This window comes from Ammodytes marinus, assembly GCF_949987685.1.
Source record: "Ammodytes marinus genome assembly, chromosome: 3".
Lineage (NCBI taxonomy): Eukaryota > Metazoa > Chordata > Actinopteri > Uranoscopiformes > Ammodytidae > Ammodytes > Ammodytes marinus.
Genome location: NC_137232.1, coordinates 20,434,283 through 20,455,750, shown reverse-complemented (window position 1 = coordinate 20,455,750; position 21,468 = coordinate 20,434,283). Strand labels below are relative to the sequence as shown.

General features: G+C 40.1%; 3 protein-coding genes and 1 pseudogene across 4 annotated transcripts; 2 read left to right on the top strand and 2 right to left on the bottom strand.

Annotated features, from left to right (window-relative positions):
* Nucleotides 1-1,244: 1,244 nt before the first annotated feature.
* Nucleotides 1,245-5,352, bottom strand: LOC307248387 (extracellular calcium-sensing receptor-like; the record flags this gene model as incomplete). Its single annotated transcript, XM_080024785.1, has 10 exons — nt 1,245-1,601; nt 1,804-1,884; nt 1,983-2,452; nt 2,611-2,734; nt 2,909-3,005; nt 3,137-3,267; nt 3,405-4,007; nt 4,174-4,374; nt 4,784-5,219; nt 5,339-5,352. The coding sequence occupies 10 exons, from the start codon at nt 5,350-5,352 to the stop codon at nt 1,245-1,247; spliced, it is 2,514 nt and encodes an 837-aa protein (XP_079880911.1).
* Nucleotides 5,353-7,030: 1,678 nt separating this feature from the next.
* On the top strand, nt 7,031-11,651 carry LOC307269893 (extracellular calcium-sensing receptor-like; the record flags this gene model as incomplete). Its single annotated transcript, XM_080052975.1, has 9 exons — nt 7,031-7,140; nt 7,243-7,537; nt 7,769-7,855; nt 8,160-8,429; nt 8,784-8,990; nt 9,088-9,363; nt 9,946-10,167; nt 10,285-10,408; nt 10,738-11,651. 9 exons carry the CDS (start codon nt 7,031-7,033, stop codon nt 11,649-11,651), a joined length of 2,505 nt encoding a protein of 834 aa, XP_079909101.1.
* A 596-nt stretch (nt 11,652-12,247) lies between these two features.
* Nucleotides 12,248-15,299, top strand: LOC307248386 (extracellular calcium-sensing receptor-like; annotated as a pseudogene). Its single transcript has 7 exons — nt 12,248-12,380; nt 12,585-12,844; nt 13,120-13,326; nt 13,424-13,688; nt 13,908-14,104; nt 14,189-14,305; nt 14,387-15,299. The product of its transcript is annotated as an extracellular calcium-sensing receptor-like (transcript).
* A 944-nt stretch (nt 15,300-16,243) lies between these two features.
* olfcr1 (olfactory receptor C family, r1) lies at nt 16,244-20,551 on the bottom strand (the record flags this gene model as incomplete). Its single annotated transcript, XM_080025298.1, has 11 exons — nt 20,403-20,551; nt 19,919-20,160; nt 19,661-19,752; nt 19,199-19,378; nt 18,883-19,071; nt 18,294-18,767; nt 17,884-18,093; nt 17,650-17,773; nt 17,225-17,418; nt 16,763-17,044; nt 16,244-16,666 (listed from the first exon to the last, which is right to left on the bottom strand). The coding sequence occupies exons 2-11, from the start codon at nt 20,124-20,126 to the stop codon at nt 16,244-16,246; spliced, it is 2,376 nt and encodes a 791-aa protein (XP_079881424.1). The 5' UTR covers nt 20,127-20,160; nt 20,403-20,551.
* Nucleotides 20,552-21,468: the final 917 nt, after the last annotated feature.

The window sequence follows — 21,468 nt, the reverse complement described above, 5'->3', positions numbered from 1 at the left end:
TACATTTGTGTTGATGGGTCAGTGGAAAAACGTAAATAATACATTCTAAATTGCACAGCTCTGTTTTTAAATATATACTTGCACATATTTATATTTGTCTAATATTTTATTGTAATTGTTCTATTTATATTTTGACTTGCCTATAATTATGTTCTCAATTTCTATTTCTATTCAGACCATGGCAAATTCCTTGTATATGTAAATGTACCTTGCCACAAATCTCATTCTGATTCTGACTCTAAATGAATAAGAAAAATAAGCAAGATAACAAGAAGCTTAGTAAATAAGTGATTAAAATGTTGCCAACATGTCTGATGTTTCCAATGTATTGCAACATGGCATTTTGAGGAAACTAAAGAAAAATGTGTTGATATTTGGAGAAATGTACAAAGAGATGACCATCATTAAAGGCATGATTGACTGAAAGTGAAGTAAAAGTGTCAACTTCTTATACCAAACTGTCAATAAAGTTTGTTCCATAGACAGGCCAGTCTCATCATGTCAGATTATATATACAGTGTGAATTTGAAGCAGTTATATTTAAAATATTTTCATTCCATTTCTGAATATCTGTGCACATAGTAAATGTGGCGCATCAATGCAGTTAGAATGTGTAAAATTGTTTCGGATCAAGGATGTTAACTGCAGGAACATTGGTACAGACATCCCCTGAAGCAATGGGCCGCTTGGCTTTCATTGGCTTAACAGTAGTCATTACACAGTAATCCTATGTGTCAATGCAATGGAAATGAAGTGACTGATAAAACTTAAATAATTTTTATTTTTCATATCAATTTCACAAAAATTATAAATTCCGTGATAATGTTATGTGATTGTGATGAGTAACTGTGTCCTCAAATTCTTAAATTCGATTTTTCACTTACTGAAACTGTTTCAAATCACTTCACTTGATGTGCAGTATCTGTGTCATTGTCCAAAGAAAGGCTTTCATGCTCAAAATTAAAATCGAAGCAGATAAATAGCCTTTTTGGCTGTTCAGTTTATTGAATCTTGGGCAAAGGCCTGTAGAGGACAGCAGTTTGAAAACAGTCGAAAACTCACATTTAAGTCAAGTATGGATATTAAGCATATTATTTAAATAAAACATGGAAGCTTGTTTCATACAACATTTTATTTGATTTCACATTCAAATATTCAAACCTTTATTTTGTTTTACGTTTAAAATCATAAACGTAACATGAATTAAAATGTTCATCTGCTTGATGGCCACTGAAAATTATCTCTCATTTGGCTTGTTTTCCAGTCATGCCTTTCTTCACGTTTTTCTCGGGTTTGAGTAAAATGATGTAACATTTGGGCACAAATATACATAGTAACAGTCCAAAACTGGAGGCTAATATAGCGAATACTTCGACGGCCACAGTTAACTTCCCAGGGGTGCTGACATAAGCTGGGATGAAAGAGACCCACACGGCACAGAATATCAGCATGCTAAAGGTGATTAGCTTTGCTTCATTGAATGCATCAGGCAGCTTGCGTCCGAGGTACGCCAGGAGGAGGCAGAGAGAAGCCAGTAGGCCGATGTAGCCCAGGACCAGATAAAATCCAGGAGGCCATGGCTCGTTACATTCCAGAACAATCTATTTATGTCCATTAAAACACGAATACAGATCAATGAATACATTTACATAGGGTGTGAAATACAATTTTAAATCATTATTTTAGTTCCTTATCTCCGTAATAAACAGTGAGGTCCCTATGTGTAGGATTTGGACATTTTTCGGACTTTGGCGACTCCCAATGGCAGTACCTTAAAAGACACTGGGACGATATCATACTTACTTTTCCAGTTGTAGCTTGGTAGGTTGGGTTCCTGAATGGGAATGGAGGCGCGCCAAATAGCAAACCAGCACACAGACAAACCTGAAGGGAAGATGGACCATTTGTGTTATTAAAAAATAAATAAATGTAATGGTCACATGTTTTTGTTCAAATGAGAATTGGTTCAATAGCCGTCCTACCTGGGGAGCTGTGGTGCAGAGGATCAGAGTCCTTTGTTGAGGGGGACCAAAGAGCTTCAGACCCCTGCCACCTGCAGTAGCCCGGAAGGCCAAGAGAACCACTATGGTCTTAACCAGGAGACAGGACAGACAGAGTACAAAGCTGACCCCGAATGCAGCCTGGCGGAGCCTACATGTCCACACAGACGGCTGGCCAATGAACATCAGGGAACACAAGAAGCACAGTTTGAGCGACAGGAGAAGCAAGAAACTTATTTCTGAGTTGTTGGCCTTGACGATCGGTGTCGAACGGAAACAGTGAAAGACCGCGAAGGTGGTGATTGTCATGACGACTCCCAGTAGTGTGAGCGCGACCAATATGATGCCCATGGTCTCAGAGGAGGACAGGAATTCTTCCACCCCAGCCACACATTTCACTTTTCCTTTGTCTGACCAGTAGTACTCAGGACATTTAGTGCACTCGGTGGAACCTTTTGAGATAGTGGACATATGCTGTGTAAGCACACATTCTCAAACTGTACACATGAACAGATTGCATCCACATAACATTGTCCATAGTGCAATTCTGAGGTTGTAATGGCCTTCTGCTTTTTAGATAATTAATAATTAAAAAGGATGTATGGGCTACCAGTCTGGTTGCTGATCTCTCCATCTGCACAAGGTACACAATCAAAGCAGCAGTGGGGCTCTCCTGGACGTCTGGCCTGCCGGCTGCCAGGGGGGCATGGAGCACTACATTGAGATACAGGCACCTGGGTAAAAAGGTCCAAAATAACATGCAAAGATTAGCTGGATACTTGGTGGAACTTTTATTTAACAGAAGAAGGAAAACATGTGTGGACCTGATGATATATATTTTTTTTGTATCCTGTAGAGAAACTTGAACAACACACATATAAAATCAGTTAATTGGGCATAAGACCAACCTGCAACTGTCCTTTTGTCCATACAATGGTGCTCTGCTCCATCTGCAATTGTTGTCTCACTGGAGCAGAACCGTCATAGCTTCCCACTTTGACAAATCTGAAGAAAGCATCAAAATATAAAAAATGCTATAAGGCGAAACAATGCGCATCACAGTTTTACATCATTATTCTGGTGCATGCAAAAATACACATACACATATTAATTTGTCTTGAAGTCTATTATAACACCTAATTTCACCCTTGCTGTCCTTCTTCCAGTTAATGATGTCATATAGAGGGACCGGCTCTCTGTTGGAGTCAAAATATACCTTCTCCCCAAACTGGTTGGAGAAATTCACTGTCTTCAGATGGTGCAGCAACTGTAAGAAAGGTGGAAGGGAAAAAAAGGAAAAAGAAGAGGACAACCGGCAATGATGCAAATAATTTTTAGAAATATTAATAATTACATCATTCAAATAAATGTTTGCTTTATATTTATTGTAGTTGTTTAACTAACCTGCCTGGAAGTAAAGGATTTATCTTTCTCACATGCTCCCTTGTTTTTTCCTGCAGTATCACAGTTCAGCAAAGTGTGCAGAGCGTGGGCGATGGCATACACGGCTTTATACACATTATAGGATATTCTGACCTCAGACACATCCGTATAAATGCTGTCAGAGTTGCTCAAATCCTCCGAACCGGTGCATACAGGCCTTCTCGCAACACTTTTATAGTTTGCCTTGATTGTACTTGTTCGCTGAACAATAGCCCTGACCAAGGACACAGTATTGTTTTGAGAATCTGATTTGAAACCAAAAGCGTCAAATCCCATTATGTTGTCCCCGGTTTCAGTTGCATATCCTCTGGGTTTTTCTCCCCCAAACTGTAGCCTACAGTTAAAAAGCTCTTCCCAGAACATGTTGACAAATTCCATGCCCGGTTTGGCAGAGGGGCGGACATTCAAAAGGAACTCTTTCAAACCTGGGATGGTGACTCCAGGGAAGGAGAAACCCAGCGTGCCCACCAGGACAGGGTGGAAGCGGGGAGAAGTCAGCAGGCTAGCGGTCACCCAGGCTTCACTAGCCACCCATTGGATCCCTGTTACATTTCTATCAGCCAACTGGATAATAGAACAAATATAAAGAAATATTATGATAGTATGAAAACAAAATGCATTAAAATGAGCATCAACATTGTTGTCTCGTATCGTTAGTTAAAATACAGCATTTATTTAATATTTTATGCCTTTTTTTTCTCTTCTTTTTTTTACTCATTAGAGTAATTACCTCTAAGAAAAGACCCAGTAGCTGTCCCTCGGTGGCAAAGACTACCACTACCCGTGCGGCTGAACTCTGCAGGCTGTCTGCCATTTCTTGTATATCAGCCGCTGTGGGTAATTTGGGGATAGTCAGATGAAATGCCAAACACCCTCCTTGTTGTCTGAACTGATGAGAGAATGCTTGGATGCCGTAGTGACTGTAGTCATCCTGAAATATACACAGAAAAAAGGTTTGTGATACTATCAGGTGTGTTAAATTGAATAATAGTGGGGCAAAAAAAAGAAGCTTAATCTCACCGTGGTCCCTATTGTGCCCACCCAGAACCAGCCTAAGAAAGTCACCAGCTGAACAATACCTCTCACTTGAAAGAGATCACTCGGCACAGTCCGCAAGAATGACGGATACATATTCTTGTCAGTAAGACAGACACAAGTAGCAAAGTAGCTCACCTTTATGGAGACAAAGTTAACTTTATCATTATTTAGAGAAGACAAAACACAAAAGACAAAATTGCTAAATATCTGAAACACTGGTATGTCATTTACTAGAACAAAAATGTGGTGGAATGAAAATCAGAGTACTGTGCATGATTTTGCCTTTTTGACTGCTTTCTTACCAGTGGGAGGTTGAATGGGCCAAGAGTGTGAGCTAAAGCTCTTGTAGGGGAAGAGGATGCAAGGCCGATCACAGCAGACACAGGAGAATCAGCCAGACACAAGGGCAAAGTTTCAGACTGTGTACTCTCCATTCTCTCCCCTGTTCGATTTCCCTTTCTGTAATTAGCTGTTTTCAGCATCCTTTTCTTTCTTGTGCCACTGTCATTTAGTGTATCTAATCTTTTTACAGTTTCTTCCATTTGTTTCACCTCACTCGTCACAGCTTTGGAGCGGCTGACTAAAGAGAAAAGAGCTTGCAGGCTGGTGTGAACATGGTCACAGCTGTCCATGATCCGGTAGCCTAGGTTAACACCCGGTAACAAACTTGAGTTACGGTTAATTTCCTCCACTGCAAACACCATGGTCATCATCCAGCGGAAGGCTCTGTGATCAAAGCTGCAGGAAATGTAATAAAGTTAAAACATTTGAACAGTGTGGCTGCAACATAGATATCTGATCAAAGCAAGAGGACTAGGCGGTATTATATCAGATACCAAGATTATCAAAACACTCACCCGCTGCAAGGCATAATCTGAGGTTTGCTCTGGTAGCTAAACTTTTGCTCAGGGGCTACATAATGCAGGGGGAAAAAGCCTCCAATCACAACATCCCCTCCGGACTGAAGGGCCAGAGGTTCACTGCCTGCCAGTTTCACACAATGAGGTAAACTAAAAGCATCATCATCACTCAATCCCGCTATCCTTAAACCATTCAGTCTCTCTTTTATGGTTTCTTCTCCTTTTACCACACTTTTCTCCAAATGTTGTGGTTTCATTCCTTTGTCAAGATCAGAGAGCACTGTAAAAAGAAGGCTAAATAATGCCAGAAGAAGGAGCCAGGGAGAAGCCCCAACAAAAGTTGATTGCAATGTCCATACTGACCCCATAAAGACTGTATGTGTGCTGCTGGAGAAGACGGTTCTCCAACATACTGTCTGAAAAAGGCTAGTGAAGTAGACTATATATTAACTTTGATGCTGGCCTCATTTCATGAGTCATATGAGTCATCCCCGGATCAACCAATCACAATAAAAAAGCATTGGCACAGGAGAAAGGACAAGAGGTGGTTTACACAAACTATGAGTATTGCTAGAGATGACTTATGAAAAGAGAAAAAAAAGACAACAGCCTATTGAAAGGGAATTTACAAATGGATGTTATAATCAAAGAAAGAAAGAAATCCTGTTTGTGTAATATGTCAATCACATGATGCAATAAATGTGAAACTGATGTCTTGGGTTGATTCAAGAGTTTTTTCAATAAATGTTTCCTGGTGTTCTTCTCTGGACTAAACAATATAATGAAACACCTTGGAACAAATATTCACATTATTAGACCAAAGTGGAGGCCAGAATGGCAAATTTCTCCACAGCCACAGTAGATTTCCCAGGAGAGCTGACCCTGGGATAAAGGTGATCCACAATGCACAGAATATCAGCATAAAGATGTTGCTTAATTTAAATGATCAGGTAGCTTCTGCGCCAGGACAGCTAACACTAAGCAAAAATAAGGCAACTGAATCCATCTAAATTTGTTTTGTTAGCCTGTCAGATATTTATAAATGTTTTCAATTAAGAAACACAAAAAAAAAACAGTTTTTCATCATGTAGTCACTCTGTACAATAGCTTTGACCTATAATGTATATGGATAAGTTATTTGGCAATTATTTACAGAAAAAAAGATTATCACAGAACATCACACAAACCCAAACATTTATATCCCCAGATAATCTAACAACCTCTCATAGCCCATTTCGCCCCCTTACTAACCTCCTTGTTCACCTCACAACCCCACCCCAACTCAGGCTTGGTTGTGTGTTATGCTGTAACTGTAATAGTATATCGAGAAAACTGAAACCCAAGATGAGACAGTAAAAAATTTAAAATTCCTCAAACATTAAAATGATAAACAGTAAATAAAGATTATAAATGGGGTTATCGTATCATGCCCTGCCCCTAAAGGTCTGTCCATCCCCTGATGGGTGGTGTGGAACTATGACGAAAAAAACACCAAAGGGATGACATTAGCCAGCATATATAATACCGTTCCTGTGCCTGAAGAAGATTAACTGTGGTGTTTATGGAGGAAATTTTGTTATGGGGGCAATTCGAGACAGAGTTTTGTTGTATTTGATAGTGATTTTGTTCTCTTCCTCTTTCTCTCTTTCCTCCCCATGTAAATTAAGGAAACAGTTTTCTCTGAATGGAATGCACAAGCCCGGTGATGTGATTCTGGGTGGGCTGTTTGAAGTCCACTACACCTCTGTCTTCCCTGAGCTGACATTCACCTCAGAGCCAAATCAGCTCAGCTGCCAAGGGTGAATCTCACACTCGTGCAGCAAACGGAAAAAAAAAGTGTATGAAGATTCAGAGAATAATTATTACTTTTCAGTGGTTAATAATGACATTTTATGTGTTAGCTTTGACCCTCCAGGTTTCAGGCATGCCATGACCATGGCATTTGCTATTGATGAGATCAACAAAAACTCCCACCTACTACCTAATGTGACTCTGGGATACAGTCTGTATGACAACTGTGCCACACTTGTAGTTGGATTTAGTGCCGCGTTGTCATTGGCCACTGGTCGAGAGAAGCAGTTTCTGCTTCAGGAGACCTGTTTGGGGACCCCTCCAGTCCTAGGGATTGTGGGTGATTCCTTTTCGACATTCTCTATCGCCACATCGGATGTGATCGGTTTATTCAGACTGCCTCTTGTAAGTTTTCCTTCAGTCTTCAGTCTTAGCTTGTGACCTTGAAGAATTAATATTGAATAAATGTAATTTTTTTCATACATATTAAATCTTTGCTTCAGCTTTTTTATCAAGCATTATGTTAAGCAGTGATGTTTTGATTATAGATTTTCAAATTATAAAAAGTTTTGAATGTTTCTAATGATGTCCTTGAGAAGCAAAACCTGTGTGCATTTTATAAATTTATTTTTATAGGTGAGTTATTATGCCACATGTTCCTGCCTGAGTGATCGTCAAAGGTTTCCATCATTCTTTAGAACAATTCCAAGTGATGCTTTCCAGGTAAAACTCTGCTCTAGAAAAAAATATGCAAAAATGTGTTTCACATGCAGTGAAGAAAGGACCAAAAACCGTCAAACCAAATCATACAAATGTTTGTCTTGTCTAGAAAAGTGCTGTATTTGTTATGTGTGTCATTGATAAAACTACATGGATTGAAAGAAAGGGGATAATGGGAGAATCAATTAACGCTGATCGTATTGAGATATGATGGATAGATAAATTAAAACGATAAAAAAATAATTAAGAAAATGAATACTATATAAAATAAAAAGTATAACAATAATTCCACTTCATTTTTAATCAGGTGCGTGCAATGATTCAGATCCTAAAACGCTTTGGCTGGACTTGGGCAGGTCTGCTGGTCAGTGATGATGACTATGGACTCCATGTTGCTCGATCCTTTCAATCTGACTTGGCTCAGTCGAGTGGAGGTTGTCTGGCCTACTTGGAGATTTTGCCCTGGGGCAAAAACCAAGCTGAACTCAGCCGGATTGTGGAAGTAATGAGGAAATCCACAGCTCGTGTGGTCATTGTGTTTGCACATCAGATCCACATGATTCAACTAATGGAAGAGGTATCAATCTACCATTTTCTTGTATCTATATATCTATCCATCTATATTACATTTGATTATAATGATGATTGGTTTAATGGGATAAAAACCTATTGTAAACATCACTGTTTAACATGTATGCCTAAGGTTGGACTTGTACTCTATAAATCAACAAGTTTACTGTATATCTTGTCTAGTAATTTTAATCTATTTGTGTAACTCAGCAGTTCAGACCAAAGAGTGCTTACCCGACTTTGAATTGATATCCTGTCTAATTTTTGTTTTATATTTTGTTGGGATTTAGTCCCGCATAGTAGACTACATTGTTCCACATGAGTCTGGAAAAATGTAATTTTAATACAACTCACTGAACAGGTGGTAAAGCAGAATGTGACAGGCCTGCAGTGGCTGGCCAGTGAAGCCTGGACGGCAGCTGCTGTGCTCCAGACCCCCCACCTCATGCCATACCTGGGAGGCACACTGGGCATCGCCATCCGCAGAGGAGAAATACCAGGGCTCAGGGATTATTTGTTAAGAATAAGTCCTGACCTCGATTTCAACCATAATGATGGAAATAGCATGGTAAGATTTTAACCTTACAATTAGATCTGTAATTATGATACATGATTATATATATTGTATTTGCGGATAAAACATTTGTTGTATATTTACATTTCAGGTGAGGCAGTTTTGGGAATACACATTTGAGTGTAGATTTGCACCGCTTCCAGCAGGTTGGTCGGAAGCCGGGGGAGCAATGTGCACTGGAGATGAAAAGCTAGAGAATGTTGAGACTGAGTTTTTGGATGTTTCTAACCTCAGGCCTGAGTACAATATTTACAAGGCTGTGTATTCTCTGGCGTATGCCCTCGACGACATGCTGCGCTGTGTGCCAGGTAGAGGGCCTTTCAGCGGGCACAGCTGTGCTACTGTGCAAACAATCGAGCCATGGCAGGTGTGATAACAGTTCATACTTTTTTTTTTTTTTTTTTTATAAATAATTCTTGAGCAGGCTACTGGGCCCTAGGCCTCATAGTAACTTTTCATGTTGCATTGTCAAAGAGCTCAGTCACTCATGTCAATAACAGGGTCCAAAAAGGAATAAGCCTAAATATAAAGAAATAAATCATCATGGGCCCCTCAACTAGTAGGGGGAGAAATACAAAAGCATAAGAAAACAGCATTAGTAGCTCTGTCTAAGGGGCTTCATGATGAGCCTTTAGGGCCCCCACACACATACAGGAATACGATTTCTATTTGTAAATTCTATGCTATTCATAAAAAGTAGCTATCCACCCTGTATCTGTTGAAATGAGTCTCTCCATCATAGAACATGAGTCTGCAGACCAATCTACTGTACTGTTTTTACAGTAGCAGAGTAAAGAGTGCTGCCTGATTAAGAAAAATCTGAAAAATAATGTTCCTGCTGCATCTCTGGTTTTGATATAGCCTCTAAATTTTCCCCTCAAAGTGCACCAGATTGATGCATTTTAATTCAAAAGGAACACATTTTCTTGTGTGCCCCTTTCCTTTGTAGCTTATGTATTATTTGGAAAAAGTTAACTTCACCACACCATTTGGCGATCAAGTGTCATTTGACGAGAATGGGGATGCCTTACCCATCTATGATATAATGAACTGGCGGTGGCTCCCTGATGGAAGAACAGAGATGCAGCGTGTGGGGGTCGTTAAGAAGTCGGCCTCCAACAGTGAAGAACTCACACTAGATGAAGACAAAATCTTCTGGAACTCCAAACAGGTTACTACTGTTTATTGTTTTGTTTTATTTTGTTTAAAGCTTTAGCAGTGTATGACACCCAATAAGAGAATCAAACAGTATGGGACAGCTGTGACATAACTCCTACAATCTCTACAGCCACCCCGCTCAGTATGCAGTGAGAGCTGTCCTCCAGGTACCCGCATCGCCAGAAAGAAAGGGGAACCTGTGTGCTGCTTTGACTGTGTCCCTTGTTCTGATGGAAAGATCAGCAATGCAACAGGTTGGTATCAATATGAAACTTTATAATGTAGGTCAATTATTAATTTGTATTTTCAGAGTATTCCACTACTTGATGCCCAGAACAGGGTTGACAGCTGAGAGAGATGGTGTCCCTTGATGTTCCACAAGCAAAGGATATGGCCAGTTAGGGTGGCTGTATGGAGGGGATAGGCAGTGATAGCATTACCTCCTCAGGTCAGCAGTGGATGTTAATATTGACAAGGGCCAAAGACAATTGAAAACTTGCCATTTTAAATTGATATACATTATGAAGAAATTACTTAAACAAATGTATTGCAGAAACTAAGAGAATCTCCCTGTATTTCTTAGATTCCATGGAGTGCACCAGTTGTCCAGAGGACTTCTGGTCAAGCCCAAAGCATGACCGATGTGTTCCTAAGAAAACAGAGTTCCTCTCTTACCATGAGCCTATGGGTATCTGCTTGACAGCTGCCTCATTGCTGGGCACATGTATCTGTGTTGTTGTCCTGGGGATCTTCACTTATCATCGCAGCACACCTATAGTACGCGCCAACAATTCAGAGCTGAGTTTCTTGCTTTTAGTGTCACTTAAACTATGTTTCCTGTGTTCACTGCTGTTCATTGGCCGTCCCAGACTATGGACATGCCAGCTGAGACATGCAGCATTCGGGATCACTTTTGTGCTTTCTGTCTCGTGTATTCTGGTAAAAACCATGGTTGTTGTCGCTGTGTTCAAGGCCTCTAAACCAGGAGGCGGAGCCAGTCTGAAGTGGTTTGGTGTGTTGCAGCAGAGAGGGACAGTTATGGTTCTCACTTCTGTTCAGGCAGCAATCTGCACTGCCTGGCTTGTATCTGCCTCGCCAGCTCCTCATAAAAACACTCAATACTACAATGACAAGATAGTTTATGAGTGTGTATTCGGGTCAACAGTTGCTTTTGCTGTGTTACTGGGCTATATTGGCTTACTGGCTATCCTAAGCTTCCTGCTGGCATTTCTGGCAAGGAATCTACCGGACAACTTCAATGAAGCCAAGTTCATCACTTTCAGTATGTTGATTTTCTGTGCTGTGTGGGTGGCCTTTGTCCCTGCCTATGTGAACTCTCCTGGCAGATATGCAGATGCAGTGGAGGCATTTGCCATCCTGGCCTCCAGTTTTGGCCTCTTGGTGGCACTGTTTGGTCCCAAATGTTACATAATCCTGATACGACCAGAGAGAAACACGAAGAAAGCTATGATGGGTCGAGGCCCCACCAAAACATAGAGTAACAATTATGATACTGTTTGTATTTCAAGTCCCTAATTGCTATTTATTTGTCACCATGAAGAGTAATTTCCTCTTTAACTTTAACATTTTCTTTACATGAAAGAAATACTTATTGACATAACGATGATTTCCATTCAGCTAACCTTTAGTCTTCATATGAAATGACACGCAATATGATATCTTTTCGATTTCAAAACTTTCTCTGAACCGTTTGAATAATCTGTCTGAATAATCCAATCATACAATACACTCCAGCACATAATGTTTACATTTTCCTTTGTTCTGTCCACCTCATTGAACTCTAGCATGATTTAATCCAGCCATTGTTTCACACAGAACCCTGAGCCAATAAAGCACATTGTACAATAAGCCCCTTGTATATCTCCATTTTTTCTCTTTTTGTTACGTATGTTTTACCTGGAAATGCTATACTGATACCTTACCTTTAATCTATGATTAATTGGCTGTGGCTCCCTTATAGAAGTAAAAAGATTCAAAGTGTAGGTTTAATCCGACCCAATAGCAGGCAGTGAACCAAGACACAGCAGATTATAAAGTGTCTTGTGTTGAGATGTACAGTACATTTTTAACTGATGTTTAGTCTGTGTATTTTACAGGTGAGTTATTTTTCCACATGTTCCTGCCTTAGTGACCGGAGGAAATTTCCATCCTTCTTTAGGGTGATCCCAAGTGATGCTTTTCAGTTGACTTTCTATAAGGAAAAATGTAAATGCATAAAACAAAGTATTTTACAGCTCCACAAACAGAACATTCCTGCACTGCAATAAAACAAAAAAAATTGTTTAATACCAGTCACATTTATGTAGTTTTGACGGGGTTGTTTAGTCACATACAATGCTAAATTTCCCTGACAACATGACCCATTGAATCTGCTGACTTTCCAAAAAAAAAAGATATTCCAGGTGTGAGGTATGACTCAGATTCTAAAACACTTTGGCTGGTCTTGGGAAGGTCAACTGGTCAGTGATGATGATTATGGACTCAACGCTGCCCGTTCCTTCCAATCTGACTTTGCTCAGTCTGGTAGAGGTTGCCTTGCCTACTTGGAGGTTCTGCCTAGGGGCGATGACCCCAAGCTAAAGAGCATCGTGGATGTGATGAAGAAATCCACAGCTCGCGTGGTCATTGTGTTTGCACATGAGAGTCAAATGATGAACCTCATGGAAGAGGTTGGGATTGGAAAAAACTATCATTATTATAAATGATAACAATAATTCCACATACTGTTTTATTTTTCTATAACTGAAAATTAAATATTAAATTGAAATAGCATACTGTAATTGCCTTTAAAAAATATATCTTAAATGTAGTTAATTATCTTTTGAAGGAGCTGTCAACAGGTTTTTGGTTAAGATCACTTACTCAAAACAATTACACTAAACTCTAGCTGTATTGATTGAGTAAGAGAACCCATCAATCATGTGTTTGGTTTAATGCAATGCAGGTGGTGAGGCAGAATGTGACAGGCTTGCAGTGGATTGCTAGTGAAGCCTGGATAGCAGTGATTGTGTTCCAGAACCCCCACCTCATGCCATACCTTGATGGCACACTGGGCATCGCTATCCGTCGAGAAGAAATACCAGGGCTCAGGGAATTCTTCCTACGAATACGTCCTGACCTACACTACAACAATAGCTATGGACATAACATGGTGAGAGTCCAACCCTAAAAAACGTGAGGACAAATAGCTTGAATATTTTATTGTTGTTATCCTTGGTATTTTTATATCTTTATATAATGCTTTTCAGGTGAAACAGTTTTGGGAAAACACATTTAAGTGTAGATTCGTACAAACTCCAACAAGTTGGGTTGACGCTGGGAAAGAACTGTGCACTGGACAGGAAGATCTAGAGAGTGTGGAGACTGACGTCTTGGACATTTCAAGCCTCAGGCAAGAGTATAACGTGTACAAGGCTGTGTATGCCCTGGCATATGCTCTCGATGAAATGCTGCGGTGTGTGCCAGGGAGAGGGGCACAGCTGAGGCAGTTTGCAGAGACTGCAGCCTTGGCAGGTATAATATCAGTATACAGTACACACTCCACATTACATTAACATGACAATAAACTGTGTTTTAGGATTTCTTGCAAAGTAGCATTGATTGTATTTAATTATAAATAATGCAAAGTACCTAGCAATATCTTCTTAATAGGTATTCAGAGAGGTGAGTCCACATAGGCTACAATCTTTATCATTATCTGTTTTCCTGTATCCCTTATTCTGTTATTCATAGCTTGTGTATTACTTGGAAAAGGTAAACTTCACCACATCTTTTGGTGATCAAGTGTCATTTGATGAGAATGGAGATGTCTTGCCAATCTATGATGTAATGAACTGGTTGGTGCTCCCTGATGGAAGAACTAAACTTCAGAAGGGGAAGACCTCACACTTGATGAAGACAAAATCTTCTGGAACTTTGAATCAAAAACGGTTACTACTGAATTTTCAGACACCTATTTTTTGACCCATGGATACAATGACAGATAACAGATAACAGTCTTTTTCTCCCTTCAGCCACCCCAGTCAGTGTGCAGTGAGAGCTGTCCTCCAGGTACCAGAATGGCCAGAAAGCAAGGAGAACCTGTTTTGATTGTATGCCTTGTTCTGAAGGAAAGTTCAGCAATAAGACCGGTTGGTATTCAGTTTTTAAACATTACAGTTTTAAGACTTAATATACACATGTATCTCAAGTCTTTCCCTTTTTTCGTATAGACTCCATGGAGTGCACCAGTTGTCCAGAGGACTTCTGGTCCAGCCCAGAGCGTGACCGCTGTGTTCCTAAGAAAACAGAGTTCCTATACCATGAGCCTCTGGGTATCTGCTTGACAGCCGCCTCATTGCTGGGCACATGTATCTGTGCTGTTGTCCTGGTAATCTTTATCTATCATTGAAGCACACCTATAGTACGCACCAACAATTCAGAACAGAGTTCTCAGCTATTGCTGTCAATTAAGTTATGTTTCCTGTGCTCACTGCTGTTCATTGGCCGTCCCAGACTATGGACATGCCAGCTGAGACATGCAGCATTTGGGATCAGCTTTGTGCTCTGCATCTCATGTATTCTGGTTAAAACCATGGTGGTTCTGGCTGTCTTCGAGGCAGGAGGCGGAGCCAGTCTGAAGTGGTTTGGTGTTTTGCAGCAGAGAGGGACAGTTATGGTTCTCACTTCTATTCAGGCAGCAATCTGCACTGCCTGGCTTGTATCTGCCTCGACAGCTCCTCATAAAAACACTCAATACTACATTGACACGATCGTTTATGAGTGTGTATTCGGGTCAACAGTTGGTTTCGCAGTGTTAATGGGCGATATTGGCTTACTAGCTATCCTCAGTTTTTTTATTGCATTTATAGCAAGGAATCTTCCAGATAGTTTCAACGAGGCCAAACGCATTACTTTCAGCATGTTGATCTTCTGCGCTGTGTGGGTGGCCTTTGTTCCTGCTTACATCAGCTCACCAGGTAAATATGCAGTTGCAGTGGAGGTGTTTGCCATCCTGGCCTCCAGTTTTGGCCTCTTGGTGGCACTGTTTGGTCCCAAATGTTACATAATCCTGTTAAGACCAGAGAGGAACACAAAAAGAAAGCTATCATGGGTAGGGGGATCCAGTTAAAATTTTTAAACTAGTTAGAGAATAGAGCTGAATGCATATGAAAAATAAAACCTCTTAATAATTTGTATTAGAAAACTTCACTTTATTTTTGATTTTTTTTAGAGAGAGAACATTCTATTAGAAAACTTTAACACATTATTCTATTATTTTCCAGGATGAAGTTAAAGTATCAAGCACTTACACTTAAAATGCTATTATTGCCTTCGTGACTTTTCATGTTGTAAGTTAACCTTATATCTAACTAAACAAGTAGTTTATTTTTGCTTTCGCAAATTATTTGGGTTCAAAATTGCGCTATTAAAAAGATGACAGTGGAAATACATAGCTTGCTTATACAGTCTAGAAATCCCGGTCTGCTGACCCTCTCCTCTTATCCTGTTACATTTATATTCTAAATGTCTAATAAATCCTCTTCATTTCCTTTATTAAGTCATGTTATGTAGATTTCAATGTGGTGCCCCTGGGATAGAAAACACAAACACAATTTTATGGAAGTTAGCGTACAAAATAAGTCCTACCTATTCCCCAAAAGGTCAAAATTAGCATTCATTGCACAACCTGTGATGCTAGTAAAAGTATAGTAAAAAACAAAAACAGAAACTTGGAACTCTTCATTTTCACAATGTTTATTATTGTTATTTTTCTCTTGCTGTACAAGCTCTGCATCATAATTACTAGTAATAAACAGGCCTATGTGTTTTCATTAATTATAAATATAAAATAAAATAAACGATTGAAAATGCATTTTCTACGTTTCCTTTTTTGATCTATACCACAAACAATCCAGCACATGTGAATACAAATGACATTATATGGTCAAAAAGTGGCTAACAGTTAGTAGCAGACATTATTCGCATACTGTTTATGACACAGTACTACATACATTTTTTAAAAATCCATGCAGATTGATGAGGATATTTAGCGACCTACAATTTGTAATGATGTTGAAAATGATTTGCTACCTGGCCATCAGGTGTTTTTTAGTGTTTTTCTCAGGCCTCAAAAGAATAATGAAACACTTTGGAGCAAAGATACATAACAGTAAACCATAGCTTGAGGCCAGGATTGCAAAAATCTCCACTGCAACTGCATACTTCCCAGGAGAGCTAACATAAGCAGGAACAAAAGCTACCCAGACAGCACAGAATATCAACATGCTGAAGGTGATCAGTTTGGCCTCATTGAAGTTGTCAGGGAGTTTCCGAGCGAGAAAAGCCAAGAGGAGGCAGGTGCAGGCCAGCAGGCCAATGTAACCCAGAACCAGAGAGAAGCCCACCACAGAGGCCATGGCACACTCCAGGGTGACCGTTAACCCTGGGATGTCCAAGTCAGCCTGAGGCACCGGAGGCTGGAGCAATAGCCAAAAAATACAGATGATAACCTAAGTGAAAAAACACAATGTCAGGTTAATGAATTTAAAATGCTGTTGGAAGTAATTTTATTATTAAAAAATAACAAGTGCATATGCACATTTGACCTGTATACAGGTGAAGAAGCAGACACTCCCTCTCTGTTGGCTGGGACCAAACCACTTCATCAAAGTTTCAGCACCAGGCCGAGCTGAGCGGAACGCTGCCAAAACAACTAGAGTTTTGACTTGGAGGCAGGAAACACAAAGTACAAAGCTGATGCCAAAAGCTGCCTGCTGGAACTGACAGGACCAGACCGCAGGGCGACCGATGAACACCAGTGAGCACAGGAAGCATAGCTTCAGCGCCAGTAGAAGCAGGAAGCTCAGCTCTGAATTGTTAGCTCGCACCTGCAAATGAAGATTAGGATTACATTGGTATAATAAAAAGATAAACAAATGGAGTCCGTCAGATTTTTGGCCGAATTCCATTTTGTCAGAGTAAATATACCAACCAATACAGCTACAAACCAAAAAGGAATTGTAGAAAATGTACAAAGCAGTCCCCATAACATTACTCTGGGTTCTTACCATGGGTGTTCGACGATAGTAAAGAAACACCACAAACACAGCTGTTGTCACTGCAGCACCAGAAACAGCTACTGTAGTCAGGGTGATGCCCAAGGTTTCATTGAAGGAAAGGAAGTCCAGCTGGCGAGGGATGCAGGCAGTTTGGTTAGCATTGGACCAGAACTCAGATGGACAACGCTCACAGTGAAGGGAACCTGAGAGAGGAAGGCACACAAAAGAAGAGAGTATACCTCAACAAAAAACCTAAGTAAGAGAAAAACCTCAACAAAAAACTAGATGAGTTGAAAAGCATTATACCAATTATAATTTATCATTTCACAAACATTATCTGGGTTTGTGTGTATTGGAGGGTTATTCCGCTATCGCAATGCTGACTGAAAATGTTTATTTATTCATATGTTACTATATTTTAGTAATTTCCAGACCAGTTTTGTTGCTTATCTCCCCGTCAGCACATGGGATACAGTCAAAGCAGCAGAGAGGCTCCCCTTTCCTGTTGGCCTTTCGGGTGCCTGGAGGACAGCTCTCACTGCACACTGAAACAGGCACCTTAACAAAAAGCAAAACCAAGTTCTCTATGTTTTGTGAAACACATTACATATGTATTTAATTAAATTGATGATTGGGTATTTGGTATTGGATTATTCCTTTTTAACCACCTGATTGGATCCCGTGCTCCACTGAATAGCTGACTCATTCAGGTGGAGGTCAAACCCGTCCACCCGACCGATCAAGACAAGTTTGAGTGGCCCCTCAGGGCTGTTCTGCCAGTTGACAAGGTCGTACTTTGCTGGAATGTCCGCACCTCTGAAATAAAACATTTCCCCTTGTGGTGTGGTGAAATTTACGTTGTTCAGGTGTCGCGACATCTGAAAGCATCGAAATGTTGAAATAGTAATTATTTTACTCAAAGTAGATAAACAGTTCCCATCCATTGTTGTATGTGACAATTGCAACTACTTATTGTCCCCAATAAAAATATATAAAAATATTTCCATCGAATCTACAAAGATAGGTTATTAACTTCTAAAATGCATATCAGACACGTTGAAATATAAATGTTGTTAACCTCTACAGGTTGGATTTGTTTTGGAAAGGAGCAGGAGGAGCTGTTGCTCCTAGTAGAGCTGTTTGTATCAGGGCAGGAGAGAAGGCTGTGAAGTGCGTGGGCGGCAGCGTAAACAGCGAGGTAGACATTATATGTCACCCTTAGCTGGGTGATATCAGTAAAGGGATTATGCATTCCTTTCAGTGACTCTGTTCCACTGCAGGGTGGTAGAAAGGCCTTTTGAATCAGCGTGTTAGCATGAGATGCTGCCACAGGACTACAACCAAACTCATTTTCCCAGAATTCTCTCAAGAACACATCGTCAGGACGATCAATTGGGTTCAAACTTGTGAGATAATTTTCAAATCCGGGTATTTCTGAACTTCTAATGGCGACACCAAGAACACCACTTGCAACTTGTCTTGTGACAGGATCCTGGAGTAGATCAGCACTGGTGCTCCAAGCCTCACTGGCCAGAAACTGTCTGTCAGTCACCTAGTGAACACAACACAAACAAAAGATCATAAAAAAAGTTATTATGTTTCTGAAATTAGATCAGTAATTTTATTATGTAAAACATGTATCATACAATTTGATTTCAGCTACTCACATTTATCTTGGCTAGCTGCAGGAACAGTTCCCTCACATCTGTATACCAGGTGAAGATCAGAATCACCCTCGCAGTCGAGGCCTGAATTGTGCGTGCTGCTCTTCTGGCATCACTTACAATGTTTTCCCTTTGGAGAGTCTCCACAAATGCCAGGCACACCTCTGACCCCTGAGTCTCATCCTGAAAAACCTAACATTTAAAGGAGCAAAAAGATGAGATTAATGAAATGCATTAAAATGTTGTAAATTTTGTGTAGATTGTGTTTCAACACCATAACATTTCTCCAACAACAAGAGTAACAACAAGATGGTAACACCTTTACTGCTATATGGCCGTAGTCGTTGTTTGCTACCACTGCTCCGATCCAGGTCCAATTGAAACGTATTGCAAGCTGGGCAATGGCCCGAGCCTGGTAAATATCGCTGGGCATGGTTCTGAAGAAGTTAGGGTATTGGCGCCTATCACTTAGACATGGGCAGCTAGCTGTGTAGCTCATCTAAAAGACAACAAAAAACACATGCAGACATAAATATTGTGAAAACACAGTTATTTTGAAATCTCATACACATTAAAAAAAATGTAATCTCATTTTCACTCAGGGGTTATATTTTGCAGTGTGCTGCAGTTTACAGTAAAGTTTTTTTTTTTTATCTGAGGACAGAAAAACAACCTTATGCTTCCAGTAAGAAAGCAAGTTAAGAGAAAAAAGGTTAGAAACACGTGATGTGTAATTTATGAACCAAGAACCAAGAAATCTTAGGATTTAAATGGAACTCACTAAAGGTACAGAGAGGGGCCCCAGGATTCTGGAGAGTATCTGGGCTGCTTTAGATGAAGCACCACCAATAATCAAAGGAACAGCCTGATAATCTGATGACATTATACAATACAATAAATCAAAGTAATTTGTTTGATAAAAATTCATCATGGTCATGTTTAAAACAATATTTCAGTGTTTATTTAGTCATAGTATTTGATATAAGAGATGGAATTACATCACTTTGCACATCATGCATTGCAAAACTCAATATTGTACCTCTCCTTTCTCCAAGTTCCTCTTCATACTGAGCAGAATAGCCTGGCAGGGCTGCTGAATTACAGCTGGTGCTGTCTCCTCCAACCAGTGACAGTGCTGCCTGCATAACCCAAGGGTGTTGGGCACAGCTATCACGAATATGGTAACCCAGCTTCACACCTGGTAGCAAGGTTGTACTATGATTGATTTCCTCCAGCGCAAACACCATAGCATATATGTACTGTAATGGAAGATTTTCCAAACTGGATGAGAAGGAACAAGAGCATTATTAGTAAAAATTTCAAAGCTACCAATCTGTAAACTGTACGGGTAATCATAATGTGTCATCTTTGGAAAGGCAAATATAAAATAACATGTGGATGTATAAAGAAACACAAATAGTTAATTGCCTCTAGATTAGAAGAGAAACAGTTCATAATGCAGTTTGTAAGACATGCCTTAAACAGTATTCACAGTTAAACATCACAGTTCAGAGTTGTATTACCCAGTGCAAGGTTTGTAGTGTGGCAACTGAGTGAAGTCGTGGTCATTAGCTGGAGGGCTGTAATGAAGATTAAAAAGCCCACCGATTACCACGTCTCCCTCCTGGAACAGACCATGGTTGCCGGGCGTATCCCACTGAGAACAAGTCACCGTCTGAACCGGCTGCAGCCCCATCCTGAGCCCCAGCTGTCTGCCCACAAGCCCCACAAGAAGCAGGCATGGGCTGAAGGAGGGCCACAGAGTGAAGAGCACAGAGAACCAAGACATGGACTGAGCTGTTCTGGACACTTAAAATATGTACAATTTACTCAAATTACTTCACAACATTGGCACAACAAACATCAATAAAGGGTGCAAAAAAAGTGTTATCTGCTCTTGAAATTAAATGGTCAGTTTCAATGACATCCAAGAGAAAGTTAATACTTCAGCCTGTAAAGCAAAACCATTTTGATGACAAAATACAGATATCTAAAGAGAGGCACAAACACACACACACACACCCTCCTGCTCTGCACAACATAAATGTTTTTCTGAGTATTTATAATGGCTATAATAGCCCATGGTGGAATAATAGTTACAAGGATGACACTGCACCAAATCACGTGTGAGGGCAAAACAATATTAAGGCTGCTATGGGATACAGAAGCAGAAGTGTTTACATAAAGTGTCCCAATAGAGTTAGATATTCATCTTAATAAATGAATGCACAGTGACTCACAAAAAATAGGGCCACACCTTAAACACCAAGGCCCTTTTTGGCTTCCCAACCACAATGTTGTTTCAGTATTAAGACCTTTTAGAACATCTTTAAAAATAAAAATTTAAGTTTGTTGCACAAAATTGTTCATAATATTGGAGAAAATCAAAAAGAGAATGTGTTGCATTCCTCAAAATAAAGTAGAGCAGGGCCAGGGACCAACCAAGAAAAGACAAGTCACCAGCGAGGAACATTATTTTCAAGTTATTTCAATGAAAATGTCCATAGTGTGATATTTACATGACATGTGTCCTTTTTTTACTTTCAAGGCCCTGTTGCGGGCCTTCAGTGCAGCAGGTTTCCTGGCATG